Here is a 22,897-nt window from a genome sequence, read left to right as displayed (position 1 = left end):
GCCCCCCACTACAAAAAGGATGTAGACAAATTAGAGAGAGTCCAGTGGAGGGCAACAAAAATGATTAGAGGGCTGGAGCACAGGACTTATGAGAAGAGGCTGAGGGAACTAGGCTTGTTTAGTCTGCAAAAGAGAAGAATGAGGGGGGATTTGATAGCAGCCTTTAACTACCTGAAAGGGGGTTCCAGGGAGGATGGGGCTAGGCTGTTCTTGGTGGTGGCAGATGACAGAACAAGGAGCAACAGTCTCAAGTTGCAGTTGGGGAGATCTAGGTTGGACATTAGGAAAAAGTTTTTCACTAAGAGGGTGGTGAAGCACTGGATGGATTACCTAGGGAGGTGGTGGAATCTCCATCTTTAGAGGTTTTTAAGCTGAGGCTTGACAAAGCTCTGGCTGGGATGATATAGCTGAGGTTAGTCCTGCTTTGAGCAGGGGGTTGGACTAGATGACCTCTTGAGGTCCCTTCCAACTCTAATATTCTATGATTAAGCAAAGGGACGCAAAGAAGAATCCATGGCCAACAGAGTTAAAAGGACAATAAGAACAATATTTTAAATGCATTAAGAATGAAAAGAATCCTGACAATGGTACTGGTTTATTACTCAATTGAAATGGTAGAATTATCAATAATAATGCAGAAGAGGAAGAACTGTTCAATAAATATTTATTTTCTGTATTTGAGGAAAAAATAGAGACTATAGTTTCAATATATAGTGATAACACTCTTTCCATTCCACTAGTATCTCTGGAAGATGTTAACAGAAGCTACTTGAGTAAGACATTTTTAAATCAGCAGGTACAAATAACTTGCATCCCAGAGTTTTCAAAGAGGTAGCTAAGGCACTCACTGGACCATTTATTTATTTGGAGCACTGGGAAAGTTCCAGAAGGCTGGGACAAAGCTAGTGTTGTGCCAATATTTAAAAAGGGTAAATGGGATGACCTAGGTAATTATAGGTCTGTCAGCCTGATATCTCTCTCTGGCAAGATAATGGAGGGCTGATACAGAATTAAAGGAAGATAACGTAATTAATGCAAATCAACACGGTTCTTAACTTGATTTTTTTTAATAATATTTAAATTTTGATTGATAAAGGTTCTGTAAGGTGTTTGACTCGGTACCAAATTATATTTTGATTAAAACTAGAATGTACAATTAATAAGGCACACATTAAATGGATTAAAAGCCAGCTAACTAATAGGTCTCAAAATGTAACTGTAAATGGGGAATCGCCATGGAGTGAGTCTGTTTCCAGTTGGATCCTGAAGAGTTCAGTTTTTGGCCCTACGCTATTTAACATCTTTACCGATGGCCTGCAAGAAAACAAAATCATCACTGAAAAAGTTTGTAGATGACACAAAAAATGGGGGAGTGGCAAATAATAAAGAGGACAGGTCACTGATTCAAAGCTATTCAGATTGCTTGATAAACTTGGCACAAGCAAACAATATGCATTTTAATATGGCTAAATATCACTTCCTTGAGGGGTTGGCAACTCTGCATGATCACCTCTTTTCTAGATCTATTTGAATTGAGTTGAGCTGAACTGAGTGTGTAGTGGTCTCTGTAACAACTTAAAAAAATTAATAAACAAAGGAGTGGATTGTTATCCCACTCCCAAATCAGTGACTGGTGGAATGCCTTTAGTCTGTCTCTTGTCTGGCCTGAATCACCAAACCAGGAGTTATACTCCCACCAGCACAGTTCTTGGGGTCATGAGGGCACATAAGCCTTCCCACCACACTGAGATGTAGTCCATGGGGAAGGACCCAGAATCACTAGTCACACTGAAAAGTTTTAGCTTTAAGTTTTGGGAGCTCTTAGCCACTCTCACACTAAAGACTGAGACTCAGAGTCTCACCTGGAGCATGGCATCTTTGAAGTTGTTAAGGTTAACTTACCTCTAATGTTCTTTAAAATACCAAGGAATATTACTTTAAGAGGTCAGCTTTAAAATGGCATCTCTGTATTCCAACTGTTTAAACTGTTGCTTTTCCCTTTAGTTTCTCTGCTTTGTTTGAAGTTTTTGTATCTAGCCTTTCATGAAATCTACAGAGGTTATAAATTCCCTGAGCTTGTATTTAAAAAATTACCCAACTGATGAAAGCTTTTCCCTTAGAAACCAATGTAAAAATTAATTAAGTGAATTAATACTTTAACAACTACTATTTATCCAAGAAGATAACTTGTTTTTAAATCATATTTCCCTCAGGGTTCAGTCCCTCAAGGTTAAAATTAATATTTTAAAATTATGGCTTCTATGATAGAAAAGTTTATTTTTCTGATAAACATGGAATGAGATTACACTGTAAGAATTTCAGAATAGTTCTTTCAAAGCCCTACAAAACTCTTAATCTGTATCCTCCTTTTCTCTATGATCATATGGCTCCTTCTTTGAATTCCTTCATATATTCCAAGACTATAAGCTAAAAACAATGTAATGTACCCTTTGGTTTCTGAACTTCTTGCTTTGGATATACACCCTAAATAAATAAATGCTGCTATCAAATTTTGATTGCAATCCTAAAATGTTGTAAATGAAGTTACTTTCAATATTAAAAATGCCAAACATTCTGGAACAGCAGTTTACAGAACACAAGATTCATTCAAAAAAAAAAAAAAAGATAAGAACAATAGTCCTCACCACATTCATAAATAAATGCAAAAACCACTTCTTTGAGATTACTTTCCCTCAGACAGGTCCCCACAGAGAAAAAAAAATCCTCCAAAGTCAAGCTCTTTCTTCTGCAGCCTGGGAAAAGATACTGGTATTTCTAATTTAATTACTTTGCTGCATTATGGGAATCCATACAGTCAAAAAAAAAAAAAAAAAAAGTCATGGGGCCATAAAGTACACGTATTACAGACTTCAGCAGCCCCATCTTTTGTGACATTATTTAGATCTAGACTGGATACAATACTTGAGAATGTTATAGAGAACCATCCTGCAATAGCAGAGGGGATGGAAAAGTTAACTAATAGGTCTTTTTCACCTCCAGCTTCTATAGTTCACTGGCTGTGTAATTAATTTGTTGGGCAGATGAGGAGACAGTTAAGAGCAACTGTCTATAGGCCTCAATTCCTCATCTGTACAATGGGGAAAATACAGCTTTGTCCCACAGTTTTTTAAAAATGAATTCATTAGTTTTTATGAAACACTCAAAGCTACAGCGATGAGCACCATAGAAAAGCTCAGAAGGAAATTTAAAAAATTCTTTAATCTGAGCAGGGTTTGAATAGTGTGCAGAAAATAAGGCATGAGTCCGCATGTTGAACAATGAGGATAAAACAGATATTGTACATCTGTTCAAGGAGCATTGCCCCTTTTGAGCACTGAATGAGGCAGTGGTCCTCTGGAAAAAATAAAAACCATATCATACCATATGAACAAGAGGTCAAATTAAGATGGCAAAGGCAACCTTAATTTTGGCATTTCCTAACTTTTAAGTGCTTGACTTGCAACCTTAATGTTCTTTTAACGCCAATTCTTGTGGGTAATATAACTAAAATACTACTGAAGGATACTGTATTTAATTGAGAAATGCTAAATCAACATGGCTCCTTTATTAAGATGTCTCCAAGGAATTTGATTTATCTTAATGAAAATAAATGGTAATGATTTCTATCTATTGGGAAATTTTAATGCTGGTCTTTTGGTCAACTAGTTGCCTAGTAAAGATTAAGAGACACGTTTTCCGGGGTATTTTAGGATTAATGAGACAGTGGGAAAGGAAGGGAGAAGACTGTTTCCAAAGAAATGTGTAGTGCCTAATTTAGGGTGAGTTAGATCCCCAAATTGGTTTTGCCACTGTAAAAATGTCACTTTCCATGCAAAAGTGGAAAATTTTTAATGCTTTTTCAGTGTTGCTAACTCATAAGTCATGCAAAATTTGACATTTTTTCTTAAACCCCAGCTTTTGGAAGCAAGAGACTCTCCATGAATCACAGCTTTCATCTAAAACAGAATTTTTAGACTTCACAGTAAATGAGAAAAGCTTGAAAACATAACCAATTGCATTCTACAAGCCCAGAAATTAGAAGACAAATAAAAAGAACCCAAAATTTCATTTTAAAGAAATCTCATGAGTTTTTAGGGTCTTCCTTATTTTTGAATGCTTGGGTTTGGCAATACTGCTGTTTGCCTATGTAACTGCTGAATGGTGAGGCCCAGTAACTTAAAAACATTTTTATCAGTAGATAGTGGCAACTGTGCACTGCCTCTTGACATTTTGAAGAAACATATTGGAAACAATTCACATTGCTGAAATAAGAATGTCATAGCTCTACTGACATGGTGCAAATCTTTCAGATCCACTTAACTCCAGTGTCGCAAGCAAAATTTTATTGCAGAACTCAAACATTTATGTAAAGATTCAAAAGCCACAATTTTTCTACCTCCATCAATGGCTAACTTATAAACTTGCTGAATCTACACCAATCCACCAGAGATTTCTGATATATGGTCCTCAGTTAAACAAGAATATTTTTGGCAATTCTGAGGTGGTAGGAAAGTAAGAAATTTCACGTATGGAAGTCTTCAGTGTCGTTTTGGAAAAGCATATAAAAATTATTTGAAAAACTCCAGATTTCTTTATTTCTCTCTTCTGTATTTGCAGTAGTGCTTTTGAATAGTTTCAGAAAGCTGGATACTGTAATTTTCAAGTTATGTGCTGTGAACATTTGCACTTCTGTACTTGGATGAATTCCTTGCCAGCTTGATAGGGGTTTCTGCATGCTATTTTGCAGCTTCTAAGCCCAGTGGAGGCTCCTAGAGAGCTATTAAGTAAAATGACAAGATTATAAAAAGTTAAGAAATCTGCAAATATAGTTTTGAAAACAATTCTGGTACAACCGCAAAAAAAAAAATTAAGAACGTCTGAAGCAGGAAGCCTGCCAAACTATCAGTGGGGCCCACTGGACAATTGAGGTGTTAAAGGAGCACTCAAGGAAGATAAGGCCATAGAGGAAAAGCTAAATAAATTATTTGAATCAGTCTTCACTGCAGAGGATGTGAGGGAGATTTCCACACCTCAGCCATTCTTTTTAGGTGACAAATCAGAAGAACTGTCCCAGATTGAGGTGTCAGTAGAGGCGGCTTTGGAACAAACTGATAATTTAAAAACAGTAAAAGTCACCAGGACTAGAAGGTATTCACCCAAGAGTTCTGAACAGTTCAAATGTCAAACTGCAGAACTATTAAATGTGGTTGTAACCTATCATTTAAATCAGCTTATATACCAGATGACTGGAAGACAGCAAATATAACACCAATTTAAAAAAAAAAAAAAAAAAAAAAAAAAAGACTCCAGAGGCTATCCTGGCAATGACAGGCTAGTAAGCCTAACTTCAGTACCAGGCAAATTGGTTGAAAATATAGTAAAGAACAGAATTATCAGACACACAGATGAACACAATTTGTTGGAGAAGAATCAATATGTCTTTTGCAAAGGGAAATCATGCCTCAACAATCTATTAGAATTCTTTGAGGGGGTCAAACAAACATGTGGATATGGGTGATCCAGTGGATACAGTGTACTTGGACTTTCAGAAAGCCTTTGATAAGGTCCCTCAACAAAGGCTCTTAACAAAGTAAGCAGTCATGGTATAAGAGGGAAGGTCCTCTCATGGTTAAAAGATAGGGAAAAAAGAGTAGGAATAAATGGTTAGTTTTCAGAAAGGAGAGAGGTAAATAGCTGTGTCCCCCAGCATTCTGTACTGGGATCAGTGCTGTTCAACATATTCATAAAGGTCCTGGACAAACAGTGAGGTGGCAACATTTGCAGGTGATACAAAATTACTCAAGATAGATCCAAAGCTGACTATAGACAGTTACAAAGGACACTCAGAAAACTAGGTGACAGGGCAACAAACTGGCAAATGAAATTCAGTGTTGATAAATGCAAAGTAATGCACATTGGAAAACATAATCCCAACTATAAATACAAAATGATGGAGTCTAAATTAGCTGTTACCATTCAAGAAAGAGATTTGGAATCATTGTGCATAGTTTTTTGAAAACATCTGCTCAATGGAGAGCAGAAGTCAAAAAAAGCTAACAGAATGTTAGGAACCATTAGTAAAGGGATAGATAATAAGAAAGTATCATAATGCTACTATATAAATCCATGGTATGCCCACTTGAATACTGCGTGCAGTTTTGGTCACCTCATCTTAAAAAAAATATATTTAAATTGGAAAAGGTATAGAGAAGGGCAATAAAAATGATTAAGGGTATAGAACAACTTCCATATGAGGAGAGATTTAAAAAAGTGACTTTTCATCTTGGAAAAGAAACAATTAAGGGGGGATATGATGAAGGTCTATAAAATCATGACTGTTATAGAAGTGAATAAGAAAGTGTTATGTGAAGAAGTAAACAACAGAAGAACCAAAGGTCACCCAATGAAATTAATAAACAGCAGGTTTAAAAACAAAAAAGAAGTACTTCTTCATGCAATGCACAGTCAACCTGTGGAACTCATTGTCAAGGGATGTGGTAAAGGCCAAAACTATAACATGGTTAAAAAAAGAATTAGATATGTTCAGAGAGGATAGGTCCATCAATGGCTATTAACCAAGATGGTCAGGGATGCAACCGCCATGTCCTGAGTTTCCCTAGCCTCTGATTGCCAAGAGTGGACAACGGGATGGATCATTTGATGACTGCATGTTCTGTCCATTCCCTCTGAAGCACCTGTCATTGACCACTGTCAGAAGATAGGATACTGAGCTAGATGGACGATAAGAATGGCCATAGTGAGTCAGACCTATGTTCAATTCTAGCAAGCAGATCACCATTAATTAGCATAGATGACTAGATGTAATTAATTTACAAACTATTGGAAAAATAAAAATAGTTCTGGATGCTTGTATTACCTTATTTTTTCTATGAAAATTTTGAGTAATTTTCCTACTGTAGGTGGTATCCCTTTGAATGTATTTTCATGACAATTAGCATCGTTATTGGGGGGAAATGTAGAAATTTTCTTTTCCTTCTGCTTTTTGTCTGTAAAGAACACAGCTAAAATGTGTAAGAAATACGTTCGTTTTTTGTCAGTGTTCAACTAGATTTTACTTGCTTGACATTTCTTGTCCATCTAAAAGTCACTTAAAATGTTAGAAAGAAAAGGTGGGTGAGGTAATTTGAGAATAATCCATTATGATACATGGCAATACAGTTATAACAAATCAATAGTTGAATTCTCCAAGTGGAAATTAATCATTTTCATGGTTTGATGTATTTTAAAAAGCTACATTCACAATAAGGTCAAAAAAGAAATTAAGGGCAAGCTACTGACATCTACCATTTGCAAAATACAGACAGCATGCTTAACAGTATTTTAGAATACCAAGACCCATAAGAGAAATGTGTCAATAGAAACTCATATGATACAAAACTAATTTGAAATGACAATTATTCATTTTCCATCTCCATTTTCCACATACATTTTCCTAATAAATGCAATACATACAGAAGGAAGCGTTGACTAAAGCACATAATATACTAAAACATAATCAGGGATTTAGAACAAGTAAAAAAATTCAACTCCACAACAATTATGGAGACATAAAGAGTGATTTCATACTTAAACTTGCACATAAAATTGGAACATAAAGAAAGAATAAAAATCCTTGTTTCACACTTTAACCGAACTTGGTCTGCAAATTTGTCACAATTACTCTTCAGAGTAACTGACTTTATCTTATTTTTTAGAAAAATATTTATTCTGCAAAAAGTTAATGTTTTAAAATACTTTCTTTTTATACCTTTTGTCCTGTTTCTCATTTTTCTTTGGTTTCCTACTGCTGATCAATCACTCTTCCCCACCCCCACAAATTCCACAGATAAAATCTTTAACGTAGGCCTCTTTGATTTTAAAATTAAATAGTTATTTCCTTTATTATGGATAACCCAACTGAATTATACAAAGAAAAAGCCAACTGAGCTGCTCAGATCAGTCAGCTACTGCCAAATCGTTGTAATGGATCTGCAATCTTCCAAGCTGGCAACTCGGGCTTCAACTCTATCTTTTTCATTGTTTCCTCCTTCCCATTGTCTGTTAGGAATAGGTGTCATGGAGAAGACCAGGAGAGAGGGTAGGAAGATGAAGTCCAAGTTGTCAGATACTCAGCTTGCAGTTCTGCCTAGAGAGGCAGCTGCTCCCTCTGAAAAGATTCCTGTGCTTCATCAGAACTCTCAGTTTGATGTACCAGAGAAAGTCCATCAAACTAGGTATTGTCTATGCAGTGCTTTAGTCCACACTAGCATGTTGCACACAAACTGGCCACAGTGGACCCTGCTGGCACACACTGAAAGTTTCTAATACATGTTAACGTAGTACTGTTTGAAAAGGGACTACATTAATATGCACGAGGGAACTTCAGTGTCCACGTGGGTCAGTCAGTGTTTGACATGCTAGTAGAAAATGAAATTTACCCCTTTGTGGTGCAGACTGAAGCATCATGTAGACAAGACCAAGGACTCATTTGCTGTGTTAAACTGCAAGATGGGGTTAAATGTTGAGGAGAGACATGCTTAATGGGAAAAATGTAAGGTGACATGGATAACATGTGCGTGCAGTGAAGGCACAAAGACTGGCAGTGGTATGGATGACCATGCCAGGAAAGCATAATGGGCAGCTGAGTTCCTGACTCTCTCTCTAGGAACCAAGGATTCAAGGTGGATGAGGACTTTTATTAGAATAACTTCTGCTGGTGAGAGACAAGCTTTCCAGCTACATAGAACTCTTCTCCCTGGTTCCTGTTACTCATCTGCTCCTCTCCATTACCTAGTGCCTCAGCACCAATGGACAGCCTGCTGCCCTTCTTCCATGCTCCCGTGGTCTAACTCCCCTAGCCCACATTTAAACAACAGAAAGGTGTTTTTCCCCCCTTTACATAAGCAATAAGAGCTAATGAAAAAAGAAAAATAACTTTCTATTTGGAACTGGAACTATTTGTGGGAATGTGAGGGAGTGTAGCTCACAAAACTAGGGAGTCTACCCACTAGGGACAGAAAAAAGGATTCTGAAAGAGAACTTGTGACTAATGGACAACTCTGATACCAATCTCTGTGCCTGTCCAATGTTATCCATACCCATCTACAAATCAGAACTGATCTTTTATCCACACACTCCTGCAGTTCAGCATACAAAAATGTTCCCAGTTTTCCTTCATTTCAGGACTCCCCTCTTGCGAACCACAAGAGGGTTTCCAGAGTAGACAGCTGTACTCCTGAAGCATCTTCTGATGAAAACGTGTCCCATCTCCTGGCCTCTCCTCCCTTGTTCCAGATCTTATCATTATTAACTAAATCTGGTCACAAAAGAGAATTTCTGTTCCATGAAAAATTCTGACATTGATTGGTTTTGTTCCAAAATTTGAGACTATGTAAACTCTTCAATTCAATAAGGTAAAAACATAATATTTATATGTAATATATAACTTAATATTTTAATACAAAACAAAAGGATAAAGATCAAATAATTGGTTTCAACTCTCTCCAGTTGATTTTGATGACATTTTTGACTCGTTTCCACAAAACCCTTTGATTTTTGACAAAACCAAATTTTTCGATGGAAAACTATTCCACTGGAAATATTTTAGCCAGTACCACTATTAAAGTTACCATATTTCAGATTCCCAAAAAGAGGACACTGCTTGGGGTGGAGAGGTCCGGACAGGGAAAGGAGGTAAGTGGGAGGGGAAAAGCTGGGAGGTTACAATAAGAACGGGTTCCTGCAACAGGTGTACTCACCAGAGGCGGGAGGCAATGTTGCTCCCTCTCACAGTGGCAAGGGTGACTGTTGCAAGCCCAGGACACACTGACAGCCATCAGTCAGTGCCTCCCTGCAGGACCCTTTCCCCCAGGCTGGGAACTGAGGCCTGGATGGGTGGAATCCGGCAGCTGTAGCTTACTGGGGAATGGACCATCAGCTGCAGTTGCAGTAGAGGGACTAATCGGGAAGCAGATCAATCAGGGCTCTTTTCTGAGCTGCAGTTTGTCTGCACTGCAAAAACCCCCAACATGTCCTGTTATTTGAAAAATCCACCCAGAGAGAGAAAGGAAGATCAAAAAAGTGTGTGTTGAATGACAACTATACATACCCTTGCTTTTCACAATTTGCTGGTGCGAAATTAAGTCTAGCAACTTCACTTTTGTTTTTTGTGATAATATTGTTAGAATTAATGTGATCTTAAAGCCAGAGACTGGGGTTAAGAGTCGCGCATGCACGCACGCACACAAAATCACATTTTAAATGGAAGTTTAACTGAAAATTGTTGTGGCTTTTGCAGGCTGGCTGGCTAAGAGAACTAATGACAGACGGTCAGATGGAGGAGGGGGAAACAGATTGACAGAACCATATATAGTTTTTCAACACATTCAAATCCAGCCTGTGTCAGTAGTGACTGAATGTTTTCTTGAGGCTGATCAGATGTGTGACCTAAGCTAAATGACCCGGAGCTAGATCCACAAAGAGGACTCAGGTTCAGCATTACAACTCCTAACATTTAGGCACCTTGTCACTTACTGGAATCCACAACCCTCAGTTAGACCTGCAGGCTGCCCATATAATGCCTAGGGAAAATTAGATGCCTAAGTCCTGGTCTACACCACAGACTTTTTGTGCTAAAACGGTGGTGGTGTACACACTGCAACCACCACCCTCTCCTCCCCCGCCACTAACCCAACTCCTCTGATTTTGCGATAAAACAAAAAACTAAACCACCTCAACGAGAGGCATAGAGTTTTTTGTGACAAACTTTTCGCAACAAAGTGTCGGTGTAGATACCACGCTTGGTTCTGTTGCACTGAATTATCTCAGGAAGTGTCCCACAATGCCCATCCTGACCACTCTGACCATCATTTTGAACTCTGCTGCACTGCAGCTATCTGCCCCTCCCTCTTTAAAGTTTTGGGAATTTTTTTAATTCCACCCCCTCCTTGGTCAGCATGGACAGCTCACATTCATCTTCCCAGCTGACCATGGGGGTTCCACACAGCAAACGCTCTCCCACTTGGAGCACATGGAACATCTGGATCTGATCGGCATTTGGGGAGAAGAACTGTGTGGTTCCAACTTCGCTCCAGCCAAAGGAACTTCGATACCTATGGTCAAATTTCTCATTTAATGGCAGAAAAGGGCTATGAATGGGACACACTGCAGTGTGATGCGAAAATCAAGGCGATGCAGCAGGGGGACCAAAAGGCTAGGGAGTCCAACCATCGCTCTGGTGCAGAGCCAAAGACCTACTGCTTCTATGAGGAGCTGGAAGCTATCCACAGCAGCAACCCCACCTCCACCGCCAAGAGATCCATGGATATCTCCGCTGGCCTGGAGGCAGTAGATACCAGACTCCATGCCAACAAATAAGTCGTGGATGAGAAGATTGAGTTGGAGGATGATGCGGAGCAGGGGACCAGGGCATTTGCTGACATGGGGAGCCAGGAGCTCTTCTTGACCCTGGAGGGTTCAAGCCATTCTCAGCCCTCCAGCTCTGGAGTGCAAGATGCTAGAAAGGGGAGCCCAGGTATGTGATTTTTTTTAGTTGATGCTGCTCAGTTACATGAGGTAGAGCTGTCCTTTGCTTTATTGCATTATACAGCTGGTTGAAGGGATAGAAATGCACAAGAGTAGCTGTGTTTGCATATGCTTCCCACTCCCCTGTTCAGCTAGGCAGTGCGGTGGAAAATTGTGTTAATGCACACCGAGATTTCATGAGAATCCTCCAGAGAGATCTCTAGGAACCTTTCCTGGAGGTAATCGCCAATCCTCTCCCACATTATTCCTTGGCAGAGCTGCTTTCTTTCTTTCCCCTTCGTAGGAAACTTTCCCACTACCAATTGGCAATCACTTGTGCAGGGACCAAAACGGCACAGAGGCGAGCAGCATAAAGACCTGGTTTGAAGCTGCTCACACGGAGGAGATGCACCCTAGTATCCCTGCTTACTCTCAGGAGTGGGATATCGGCTTCTATGGTGGCACAATTTGAAATTTTGTCCCCCTCTACCTGCATCAATACCCCAAACAACCACCCAGAATTTTTCCCCAACTTGAATGCCCCCTCACTGCAGGCACAACTCACCATGCCCTGGTTGATCGTCAAGCTGTACGCTTGCTAGGGGTGAATTTTACAATAATGCATCAATGCAGTCTTGCACTCACAATCATGCTTCTGTTCACTGTTTATTGTGCTTCTATAGATGTATCCTTGATGTGAAAACCCTGCACACTGGCCGAGCGCCTGAAGCTGATAAGAAAACGACAATGGAGGAGCAAAGAGGAGATGTTCCAAGAACTCCTCCAGTCCTCTAAGGTGGGGGAAAAAAAAGAAAAGAGGGCTGGAGACACTGCCAAAAACCACCAAAATGATAGGCAAGAGAGAAGGGAAAATGAGGAGCAAGTGCTAGCAGGTCACGAACACATGAGAAAAGCCATGGAAGAGCAAACAGAGCAGCTAAAGTCACTCATACCGCTTCAGACTGAATTCATGTGTGCTTGCCCTCCTTTGCAGCCAATAGACAACTGCTTTCCATGCCCCCCCCCCCCCAAACTCCACCCATATATTCCTACCAAACTCCCGGCCCATCTCGATACCCCATTCAACTCCACCCTTTCAGACAGCTCCCAGAGCAATGGCTGGACTTACAACCAGCTGTCATAGTTCATACTGCCCCTCACTGCTTTCCCCCTCCAGCCTAGACACACTCTGTGAAGAATAAGCAATCTTTATTTGTCTCTTGCACAGGTGGTGGCAGCTCACACTGATACACAGTGCAAGCTGGACAGCAGTCATGACATGGCACAGTGCTGTTTAGAAAGAGATCTTATTGATGCTCATTGTCAAAATAGTTCCTCAAGTTCTCCCTGATTCAAATGGCCCCCCGTTGTGTCCCTATAATAACCCTGACATCTGGTAGTCCACAGTCCGCTGCAAGGCAATCTGCCTCTGCGCTTCACCCAAGAGGAAATTTTTCACCCTTAGCTTCACAAATATGGAGCACACAGGAGGCGGTTATTACCATGGGAATATTTTCCTCATTTAGATCTAACTGGCCATAAAGGCATCTCCAGCAAGCTTTTAATCTGTCAAACGCACATTCAACTGTCATTCGGCACCTGCTCAGCCTGTTATTCAAGTGCTCCTTGCTGCTATCCAGTTTGTCTGTATAAGACTTCATGAGCCACGGAAGTAAGGGGTAGGCTGGGTCTCCCAGGATCACTATAGGCATCCCCCATTGGAATCTTTTGATTTGGAAAGAAAGTCCCTGCTTGCAGCTTTCTGTACAGACCAGTGTTCCTGAAGATGCATTCGTCAAGCACCTTACCTGACCAATCTGTGTTTATATCAGTTAATCACCCACAGTGATCCACAAGCGCCTGCAGCACTATAGAGAAGTACCCCTTTCTATTGATGTACTCCGTCACGAGATGGTCGGGGGCCAAAATTGGGAAATGCGTGCCATCTATCACCCTGCCACAGTTAGGGAATCCCATCGCTGAGAAGCCATCCACTATTTCACACACATTTCCAAGACTCTCAGTGTTTCACAGCAGAATTCAATTCACAGCCTTGCACACTTGCGATAACCGACTCCAAACTGATTAGCAAGCAACTGGTAGCAATCTGAAGTTGACAGCTTCCACACAGCAATCGCCATGTGCTTCTTCACTGAGAGGACAGCTCTCATTCTGGTGCCACTGAGCCACAGGACAGGGGTGAGCTCCACACAGAGTTCTGTGAAGGTGGCTTTGCACATTCAAAAGTTCTGCAGCCACTGCTCATCATCCCAGATCTGCATTACAATGCGATCCCACCACTCTGTGTTTGTTTCATGTGCCCAAAATCATTAATGCACCATGTGCAGATGCTCTATGAATGCAAACAGTAATCCAATGTTTGTTCACATGGCACACAGCAGGTCAGGCACCTCGGATTCCAGTTCTGACTGGGATCTCATGTTATACTGCATGACCAGCAATGAATGATGTGTTCAGAACACTGACAACAGTGGAGAGCAGTGCAAGATCCATCCTTTCAGATAGATATGGCAGGTGCTCAGGAAATGGGGACCATTTAAAAATGCTGCAAAACGCAGTTGGAAACCCATGGAATGACAGGACAGAAAGCCCGCACCCATGATGCACTGCAATCCTCTCCGCCTTCCCACAATCCCTAGCGGCACAAGGTGGAGAGTCACACAGTGGGATGGATACCTGCTCTTAGTGCACTGCTCTCACTGTCGATGCTAGAGCACCAAGGGTGAATGCACTTCGGCGACACAACAAGCGCTGTGTGGACAGGCACAGGGGTTGTAATTACAGCACTTTTTGATCATCACTGTAACTTACATCGACAAAATTTTCTAGTGTAGACAAGCCCTAAGACTATGTATACACTTAAAATGCTACAGAACCAGAGTTACTGCGATGGGATAGGTTCCTTCATCACCATAAGTAATCCACCTCTCTGAGAGGCAATAGCTATGTCTACAGAAGACTTCTTCCAGACAGCTTAACTACATCTTGCAGGGGTGTGGATTTTTCACACTCATGAGCAACGTAACTACGTCAATGTAACTTTTCAGTTTAGACAAGCCCTAAGTAATCCACACAGCACTCTTATGTGCCTAATAAATATTATCCCAATTTTGTAGATGAGGAAACAGAGGCACAAAAAATGCAGATTCTTTAGTCACCTAATACATTGATGGCAGAACCAGGAATAGAACCAAGGGTTCTGGCTCCTTGTCCCCTGCTGTAGCCACTTAAATTAAATACACCTCTTAATTTGTAAATATGATCCCCTGTATTTGATGACTGATGTAAATCAAGAGCCATGGCTGATTATTTTGGTGGTGGCTGTTCTCATCGGTCACTGAGCAGTCTCTTAACGTGTTTGTACCATTTTTTGAAGCCCCGTTTAAATGAAGAGAAGTAGCCATGCAAGAAACATTAATCTTAAGTAACTATGCAAGTTTGGGTAAAACTGATAACAAGAAAAAACCACTAATTAGTATGCTGCTTTTCTAATCTGGATTCCTACTGTGGTCAGTGTTCTACCAGAGGGCTTTTAGCTTATTAGATGATCCTTCACAGAGTTAAAACAGCCAGCGCCATAAAGTAAGGATAGAAGGATTCTTTTACATGGTATTGACATGTCAGTCAAATGATGACAATTGACTAACAAACATTTTTCTAACAAATATCTATGAGTTTTCCCCCTTATGCATGGCAGAACCACCCCAAAATACCTGCAAAGCCACTTCACTGCATTCCTTTAAATCCCTTAAAACTTTTCCCTGTCATGATGTCTACAAAAAAACTCCGCAACTGTTAGGTGGTTAGCTTACTGTGGCCACTGTGTACAGGTCTACACTAAAAAGTTGGGTCAACCCAGCTACATCATCAGGGATGTAAAATAAACACACCCCTGAGCAATACAGGTAAGCAAATATAGGTAATTTCATTGCTGTAGAGAATGTCTACACTGAAGCATTACAGCGGCGCAGCTGCACCATTTTAACATAGCCTGTCGGTTTACAAATCGTTTGAGATCCCTGAATGAAGGGTGCAACAGTACACAGTACCACTGTAAATATCTTTCAATATCTCTAACATCATCCCTTGAAAGAACATCCTTTCGTTTTAGACCCAAATTTAATTCCATCCAATACCATTTTTGTGGTACCTTTCTTATTCTGAAAGATCTCCCCTCTGTTGAATTATGACTCTGAAGCGCTAGACTATGCTGTATACACTCTTTTTAGAAGCTATCAAAAGGCCCATTATTATTTGAAGCCTCCCACAAAACAGGCTGACGGACAGACACCTTTACTTTGCAAAGGCCTCCGTCCCAATACGTTCTTCACAGATAGGGTTAAGATATACGGTATATAAGCTTCCACCGAATCCTCCCGCCCAAGAGGAGATCCCCTGCTTACCTATCCCAGGGGCCACATAGATGAAGTACAGGCACGATGAAGACAAGGAGAAGAAGAAGATAAAGGCGAGTATGGAGCGATTGGAGACCCGCAGCACCTTCCCGAGCAGTGACATCCTCCTCCTGGGCACGGTCTGCTGCCTCCTAATCCCGGCGGCAGCCAGGGGCGGCGGCGGCAGCACTTCCCGGAGGGAGGCAGCAGGCTCCCATGGAGCGCACAGCGGGGTCAAGCCCAGCCGAGGGAAAGGGCTTCCGGCGAGCAGCCGGGCAGAGGCTGCTCCGCAGCGTGCGGGGCTGGCAGGCTGTGGGGTGAGCGTCCGACAGGGAGGGGAGGGATGAACGGCTGGGCCGGGGGCGGGATGCTGTAGGGCCGGGGTGGGGGCTGGCTCTTGGTGTGTGTGAGGAGAGCTGGAGGGAGGGGCTAGTGTACAGGACAATGCTAGAGGGAGGGCGGCCGGCCGGTGGGCGCTATAGGGAGGTGGGTGCGGGGCGCGGCTGGAGTAGCAGTAAACACAGCACCGCGCAGGGGGGGGGGGGGAGGAAGAGGAGGGGAGCGGCTCGCTGCGTCTCCGCGGGGTCCGCTGCTCCTTCCCGGCTGCGCCGATGAGGCGGGGGCGCGGAGACCCGGCGGGAGGGGCGGCCTCAGCGCTGCGGGCCCGGCGGCTCCTGCCCCTCAGGCCGCCCTCCCCGGCAGACCCCGGAGGGAAGGGGAAGGGGGGGGGGGGAGCGGGTCCTAGTGCTGCGGCTGCGGCGGCTGCTGGGTGGCGCGGCGGCTGCTCATGCCGCCGGGAGTCGCGGGCGCCTGCTGCCTTCTCAGGGGCGGCAACAGCAGCAGCAGCAGCAGCGCCAGCATCGCCGCTGCCGCCGCACCGGCCAAAGTCACCCTGGCGCTCGCTCCGCCGCTGCCTCGTGCCGGACCGGCGGCGGGGAGCGCGCTGCAGTCGCCGCGAGCCGCTCCCCCCTCCCCCTCAGCGCCCCGGCGACTGCGGCGGTTCGGAACGTGCGCGAGCCTCCGCTTGGCGCGACCGACTGCAGAACGTCAGCGCGCACGCGCGCCCTCGCCCACTCACTCAGGCCGCGCGAGCTGTCTAGTCTGACACTGTCACGACACTCGCAGCAGCCCCGCTCACGCCGCCTGAGCGGGCGCGGCCTGCCCCGGTCCAATGGGAGGCAAGAGAGAAAAGAATCTGCTTTCCTGATTGGCCGGTTATATAGACTGTCCCCGTGGGGAGGAGCTTGTTACCAGACTCTCTGGCTGCCAGTGTTTTCCTGGTGCATTAAGTTTAGAAGCAGGGGAGAAAATGTTAGGGACAGTGCGATGCGGGGTATGGAGAGAGGGGGTTAAGAATGAATGGGGGGCTGGGGTATGGAGGGAAAGCTAAGCTGGAGGCTGTCTGGGAAAGCAGCCTGGGTGGAGCCTTTAGGCCGCACTGTGTAGGTGTGGCCCAGGGCTGTACGACAAGAGCAATGGGAGTTGATGCCCTTTGGCACTTGTAGGGCTGTACCTGGCACCAATGCACTATTTTTTCCAACGGGAAAATGCGTGAGTGCGAGGAGCCATAGGGAGAGGAGGGGAGGGGCAGCAGGAGAAGATGAAAAGAAAGAAATGGTGTAATGGGTTGCGGAGCTGTATTCTGTATAACTTTAAATCCATGTCTGCCTGCACCAGAGCCTGATTTGCTGCTGAAGCAGAGGCCTAAGCTCAGTCTTTTCAAGAGGGGGGAAGGGAGAGAATTTGCACAGTCATAGGGCAAGAATGTCCGATGGTTTCCCAAGGAAAACATTTAATAGCTATAAACTTCTGCAATTAGCATGTACTTGTGGAAATTTGTCTTAAACAATATGTGGTCACTCAGTTTGTATTTTTTCCACACACATTTCCATGTTCAGTTACTGTTATGTACATTTCAGTAGAAAGTATAGTTGTGTATACATATACCTGCATACTGCCTTCCCATAGAAATGACTTCTTAGTCTCTGTAGTGAGTCATGTATGTCACCTGCCTCAGAACCAGAGGAGACTAGCAGCTCCACAGTTCCCACCAAACTCTTCAAAATCCCCTCAGCAAAGCAGTCCAAAGATCCTCACAACCAGTAGTAGTTCCTGTCAGTCAATATTTGACCAGTTCTTTAGTTTGCAGCTACATGAGGAGTCCACATCCTAACTGGCACAGACTCTGGAATGGAGCTCTTATAGCAGCTACACCTTAACTGTGGATAGTTCCTTCAACCAATGAGTCTATACAGCTGTTTCCAGACTCTAGCTCCCCCTCTTTATAAGCTTTTTCATCACTGAGTTCTGATTGGCTCAGCCCTCAGAGGGTGAATGATGCAATCTGCTTGATTGCTTGTGCTTAAACCCTCTGCCCAGTTTCAGAGACCATTACTGAGCATGCCCACTAACTACCACACATCCCTTTTCTAGATGTCTCCAGGCCCTTCTAAGGGCCTGCCTTGTTCTTTACACATGTGTAGAGACACTATTCAGCATGAATCCATGGCTCCTCCCCGTTTATTCTCTCCCTGGTTTAGACTTCAAAAAATTATAGTGCACTGTTTGATTTCTTAATCATGGAGGTTACAATGGTACCCCAGGACAAGTTTTCTGTCACTTTTCCACTGTGTGGACCATAACAATTAGATTGTGTTAGACACCACCACTCTTATTTGCAATTGTGGATCATACTCCTGTTTCCATTAGCAATCGATACTATCCCTGTGGCAATTGTAGCAAATGCTTATATGGAATATTAGGAAAATATATTTTCATTTTTAGCAGCTTTTAATGCAATACACATATGTCTCAGAAACAGTTGGAAATGAGGAGAGCGACTCATTAGACTTCTGAGTTCTCCCCAGACTACCAGCAAGTGTTTTGTGGACAACAGTTTGAAAATCATTACATTAAGCAATTTTCTAACTTTCTCAAAATGTGTGTCTATACTAAAGTTTAGGTAAGGTTTTGCCAATTAACTCAAGTTAGTTAACATATTTGTACATGTCAATCTGGACACTCTACAAAGGGCTGTGGTTTACTCTTTAAACATATCCTAACAAAGATACCCTATAACTGTTCAAGGCCAGCACTGGGTTGGGCACCTGTTCTCCCTGTTTGCTTGAGCAATCTGATGCTGGCTACCACCAAGCCATTAGGTGACTGAGTCAAATCAACACAGCATTCCCCTGAAAAGAGCTATAGATGAAGTGCTGTGTGCCAGAGGACTGGCTGCTGGCCGCAGTATGGCTGGGTGCACCTTAGACACCCACGGGGTTTAGTTTGCACAGGAGTTCAGGTCCCTTTTACATTTAATCTAGAGCCCTGGAGTGCTTGAAAAAAATTCAGGTTTTTTCTCATTCCTTCAATGTGATTTCCACTCAAAACCCCAGCAGTGTTTTAATGATGCTTGAAATGGTTTTTGAATCTTGTTAGGTTCTACATTCAGCACAGTTAAGTGTTCAGAAGCATTGCTCAAACTTTACTGATAATCTCAAACTCATTTAAAACTAATACAGTTGTTTGGGGCAAAGCCATTCTGATGTGGAGCACCCAGCAGTGATAGCTGCAGCAAGGACAGAAGTTTTCCCTCAGAGCAGGAGATTGTGCAGTTTGTTTTTCTAGTCTAAAAGGGCTAAAATGTCATCTTCTACAATCAGTGGCAAACATTCATCAAGTCTGTTTTCTTGCATTTCAGTATTTTCATTTACAAATAAAAAATACATAAGACAAAATAAAAAATTAAGCATGGAAAATGAACACCATAATAACCCAATGAGAAGTATTAGAAACATCACTTATTTAATCAGTGGATAATTAAGTAAATAAATGATTCCCACTAATGACAACCACAATTCAGCTGACTGGGAATTTGGTAAAATAGAAGTAAAATAAAGGGAGTTACACTATAACTAGTATGCCATTATATTGCTACATGTTGAGAGAAACATTCCTATATATTTATATAGTCAATTATATAGCCACCTAGGAACTTCAGTTGTTATTATGCTTAGGCTTGGCAGAATCAAATTTGTATATTATTTCAATAGATAATGTTTATTTTTAGGTTTTTCAATTTTTATTTCTTTAAATGTTCACTGCTGCAGCTAATGGGGGAGGGGAGAGTCAGGCAATAATTACTTAATGACAGTACATGTTGAGAGTCAAAAAGTTCAGGTTTTATAACTGCTAAAACACAAATTGTCAGCATCACATATCAACATATACAAAGTTAATAAGTTCAAGTATTTTCTTACTTTGCCTGTCTGTCAATCTCAACAACTAGTGATAGAAATATTTTTTCATCAGTTCATGTGTACGGTGAAATGGAAGTTTACCGATACTTACCAGTAAAAACCTAATCCTTCCAAGCCTAATTATGCTGCACACCATGGCTACTGGAATCTCCTGGCAACAGCAAGGAAAAAACGTAGCTCTTTGCTCCAAAACATAGACCCCCTACTTCTTGAGATATTAAGTACTATTCTAACTAATAATGAATTTATTATTAGTAGTATTGGGTAGCTTGGGGTGTTTGAAAGTATTTGTTTTGTCACAAAAACATCTGAGAGCCCGTAGATACTATATCACACTTTCTGTCTATGTGAGTTGTTTTATTGAACAGAGTATAAAGATACAGAAGGAATAAAAGTAATACAGTGGAAAGCAGTAATAGACAAATATATACAATTGTTTACATTTGACTTTTCTTGCAGGTAGGCATATTAGTTTTTGTTTGTATAGGACTGGATTACCTAGTGGTAAAAAATTCAGCATTTAGTCAAATGTATTTTCAATAAGTAATCATCATTTGTGTTGCAATTCACCTCCATGAGAGGGCAATATTTACAAGAGCTGTTTAAATTACTTGGTTAGTTTTTTCAAAAGTGCCTTGTGATGGTGGATTGAGTGACAGCTCCCTCTAGCCTTACCATTGACAATGTCAGGGCTGGTTAGATGAAGAAAAACAAAAATTTTCCAGCAGAGAGTGGATCTCTCTTGTACTAGCAAAGCTGTGTGTCCAAGAGTACAGCCAAGTTTGCAGGAGTCCTGGGAATGATGTAGTATCAAGTCACAGTTAACAAAAACCAAATACAAAAAACCTTTCTGGGACCCATTGCAGTGGCATTTGATACTTTTCTGAAGCAAACTCCAAGGGGAGGATTTGTAATTCCCAGATATCAGGCTCAAGTTAGATTTTACAGGCCTAGTGTTTTGTTTTGTTTTGTTTCTTTAAAGGAGAAACCTACTAGGCCTGTAAGTCTCTCTGTAGGAAGTGTAGTATTTCTAGAGACAAGCCTGTTTTCAGTCCAGAAAAGGAGCAAATGAATCCCACCAACACCTATATAAGACAAGTTCTTTTTGGAATTTGTAAATCATCTGCTGTATTGTTTATTTAGCAATTAGTCTTATGTAAGATAATCAGTCTTAAAGTTCTTCTGGCCCCTTCTCTCTACCCCAAACAACAAAACATTTGAAGAGCATCCTTGGTGTTTTACTCCCCTGTCACCCAATGCTAATAGCAGTGCTGAAAATGCTGATGATCTCAGTTTAATATTTATTTAAAACTATAATGTGCACTGTGCTGTGCAGTAATAGATCAGTGCCAAATGGATAGGCCTCTGACCTAAAAGGACTTACAATATGAAGGCAAGGAAGATTTCACTGGGTTCATCACGCGTTGCTGCCTTTGATTCATGACCTTTTTTCTACTCTGCACAATGACATGCTATGATGCTTTTCTTGGAAGAAAGTTGAAGGTTTTTAAAATGTAATAACAATCTAGCTCTTTTGAAGAATATGAAGGCAAAAGTAGAAAAATCATCTGAGCATTGTTTGGTCACTCATAGCAGCAACATAGAGAACAAGGAAGTAGCCAATATAAAATATAACTTTGTAAACTGTGTACTTGGTAAACCTGATACATCCCCACATGCAAACAAACTAGTTCAGGTTTTTCAATTGTGGAGAAGGAAGTGACTCATGCAAACATTGCTTTTCTTTCTATAGAGGCATAAGAAAGAACAGTTTGTATCTTAGGCCCCAATCCTGCAAACCCTCACTCATGCATGCGCTTGACTTCGTTCACATCAATGGAATGGCAATATGCTTAAAATTAAGCACACATTAAGACAGGATCAGGGCTTCTGACATTAACAACTGCTTTTCAATGATAAAGTAGCCTTTTTTCTTACTGGCTTGGTTTTCATTAAGTTGGGTCTTTTTTTTAAAAAAAAAAAAAAAAAAGAAAAACAGATGAAACATGCTTTTTGGTGTCCTTCATAGTATTTGGACTTTCAAGGAAACTAAAGGCCCCGTTCTGCTCCATTTAAGTCAATGCGGGAGAAGAGGGAAGGGATTTGTCACTGATTTCAGTGGAAGCAGATCAGATCTTTCACTTTCAAAGTAGTTTTGCTTTAAGAAAAATTGTGAGCATTATGTTGTTCTAATTTAAATAAAATCTCAAAAACAGAGACAGTGACATTTATATAATTGTTGATTAATGGAAAAGGCCTATTAAATTAATATTTTGATGCAACAAGCTTTTTTATTTTTTGTTAAATGCTAATGAGCATTTGGCTCTGTCTAAAATAAAAAAATAAAGGTGGTCCCCGTGTCTAACTTCATGCATTCTAAAAACCAATTTTAATATTTTTTTAAAACTGTAAGACAGTGTTTCTCAACCTTTTAAGTAGCAAGTACCCCCTAACTTATTAAAATTTTCAGAAGTACCCCAACACTCAATTTTCCACAGGATTTTATATTTACAGATTAACATGAGCCATATGTTGGAAGAAGGGCTGAGTATATAAGACCATGATATGACAGATATCAAATCTAGTGTGGGTAGGGTTACTGCCTTTACACCAGGGGTGCACAACTCAAGTATGTACCTGGGCTAGAGGTGATGTTGGCCAAAGCTAGGAGGCAATGGCATGATAAGTTTTCTGGGCACT

At 41.6% G+C, this 22,897-nt stretch overlaps 1 protein-coding gene across 2 annotated transcripts in view; it reads right to left on the bottom strand.

The window, feature by feature from the left end:
* Positions 1-16,908, bottom strand: part of B4GALT6 (beta-1,4-galactosyltransferase 6) — a 55,206-nt gene extending 38,298 nt beyond the window's left edge. For both annotated transcript variants that reach the window (XM_067546235.1, XM_067546244.1), the window contains exon 1: positions 15,948-16,908. In XM_067546235.1, coding sequence (XP_067402336.1) covers positions 15,948-16,062 — 115 coding nt within the window. In that variant the 5' untranslated portion in view covers positions 16,063-16,908. The remainder of the gene's footprint in view (positions 1-15,947) is intronic.
* Between the last annotated feature and the right edge of the window lie 5,989 nt (positions 16,909-22,897).

The sequence above is a fragment of the Emydura macquarii genome, unplaced genomic scaffold (genome assembly GCF_026122565.2).
Source record: "Emydura macquarii macquarii isolate MOO-44397 ecotype Brisbane River unplaced genomic scaffold, CSIRO-AGI_Emac_v2 contig_212, whole genome shotgun sequence".
NCBI classification, from domain to species: domain Eukaryota; kingdom Metazoa; phylum Chordata; order Testudines; family Chelidae; genus Emydura; species Emydura macquarii.
This window is presented reverse-complemented; position numbering and strand designations above follow the sequence as displayed.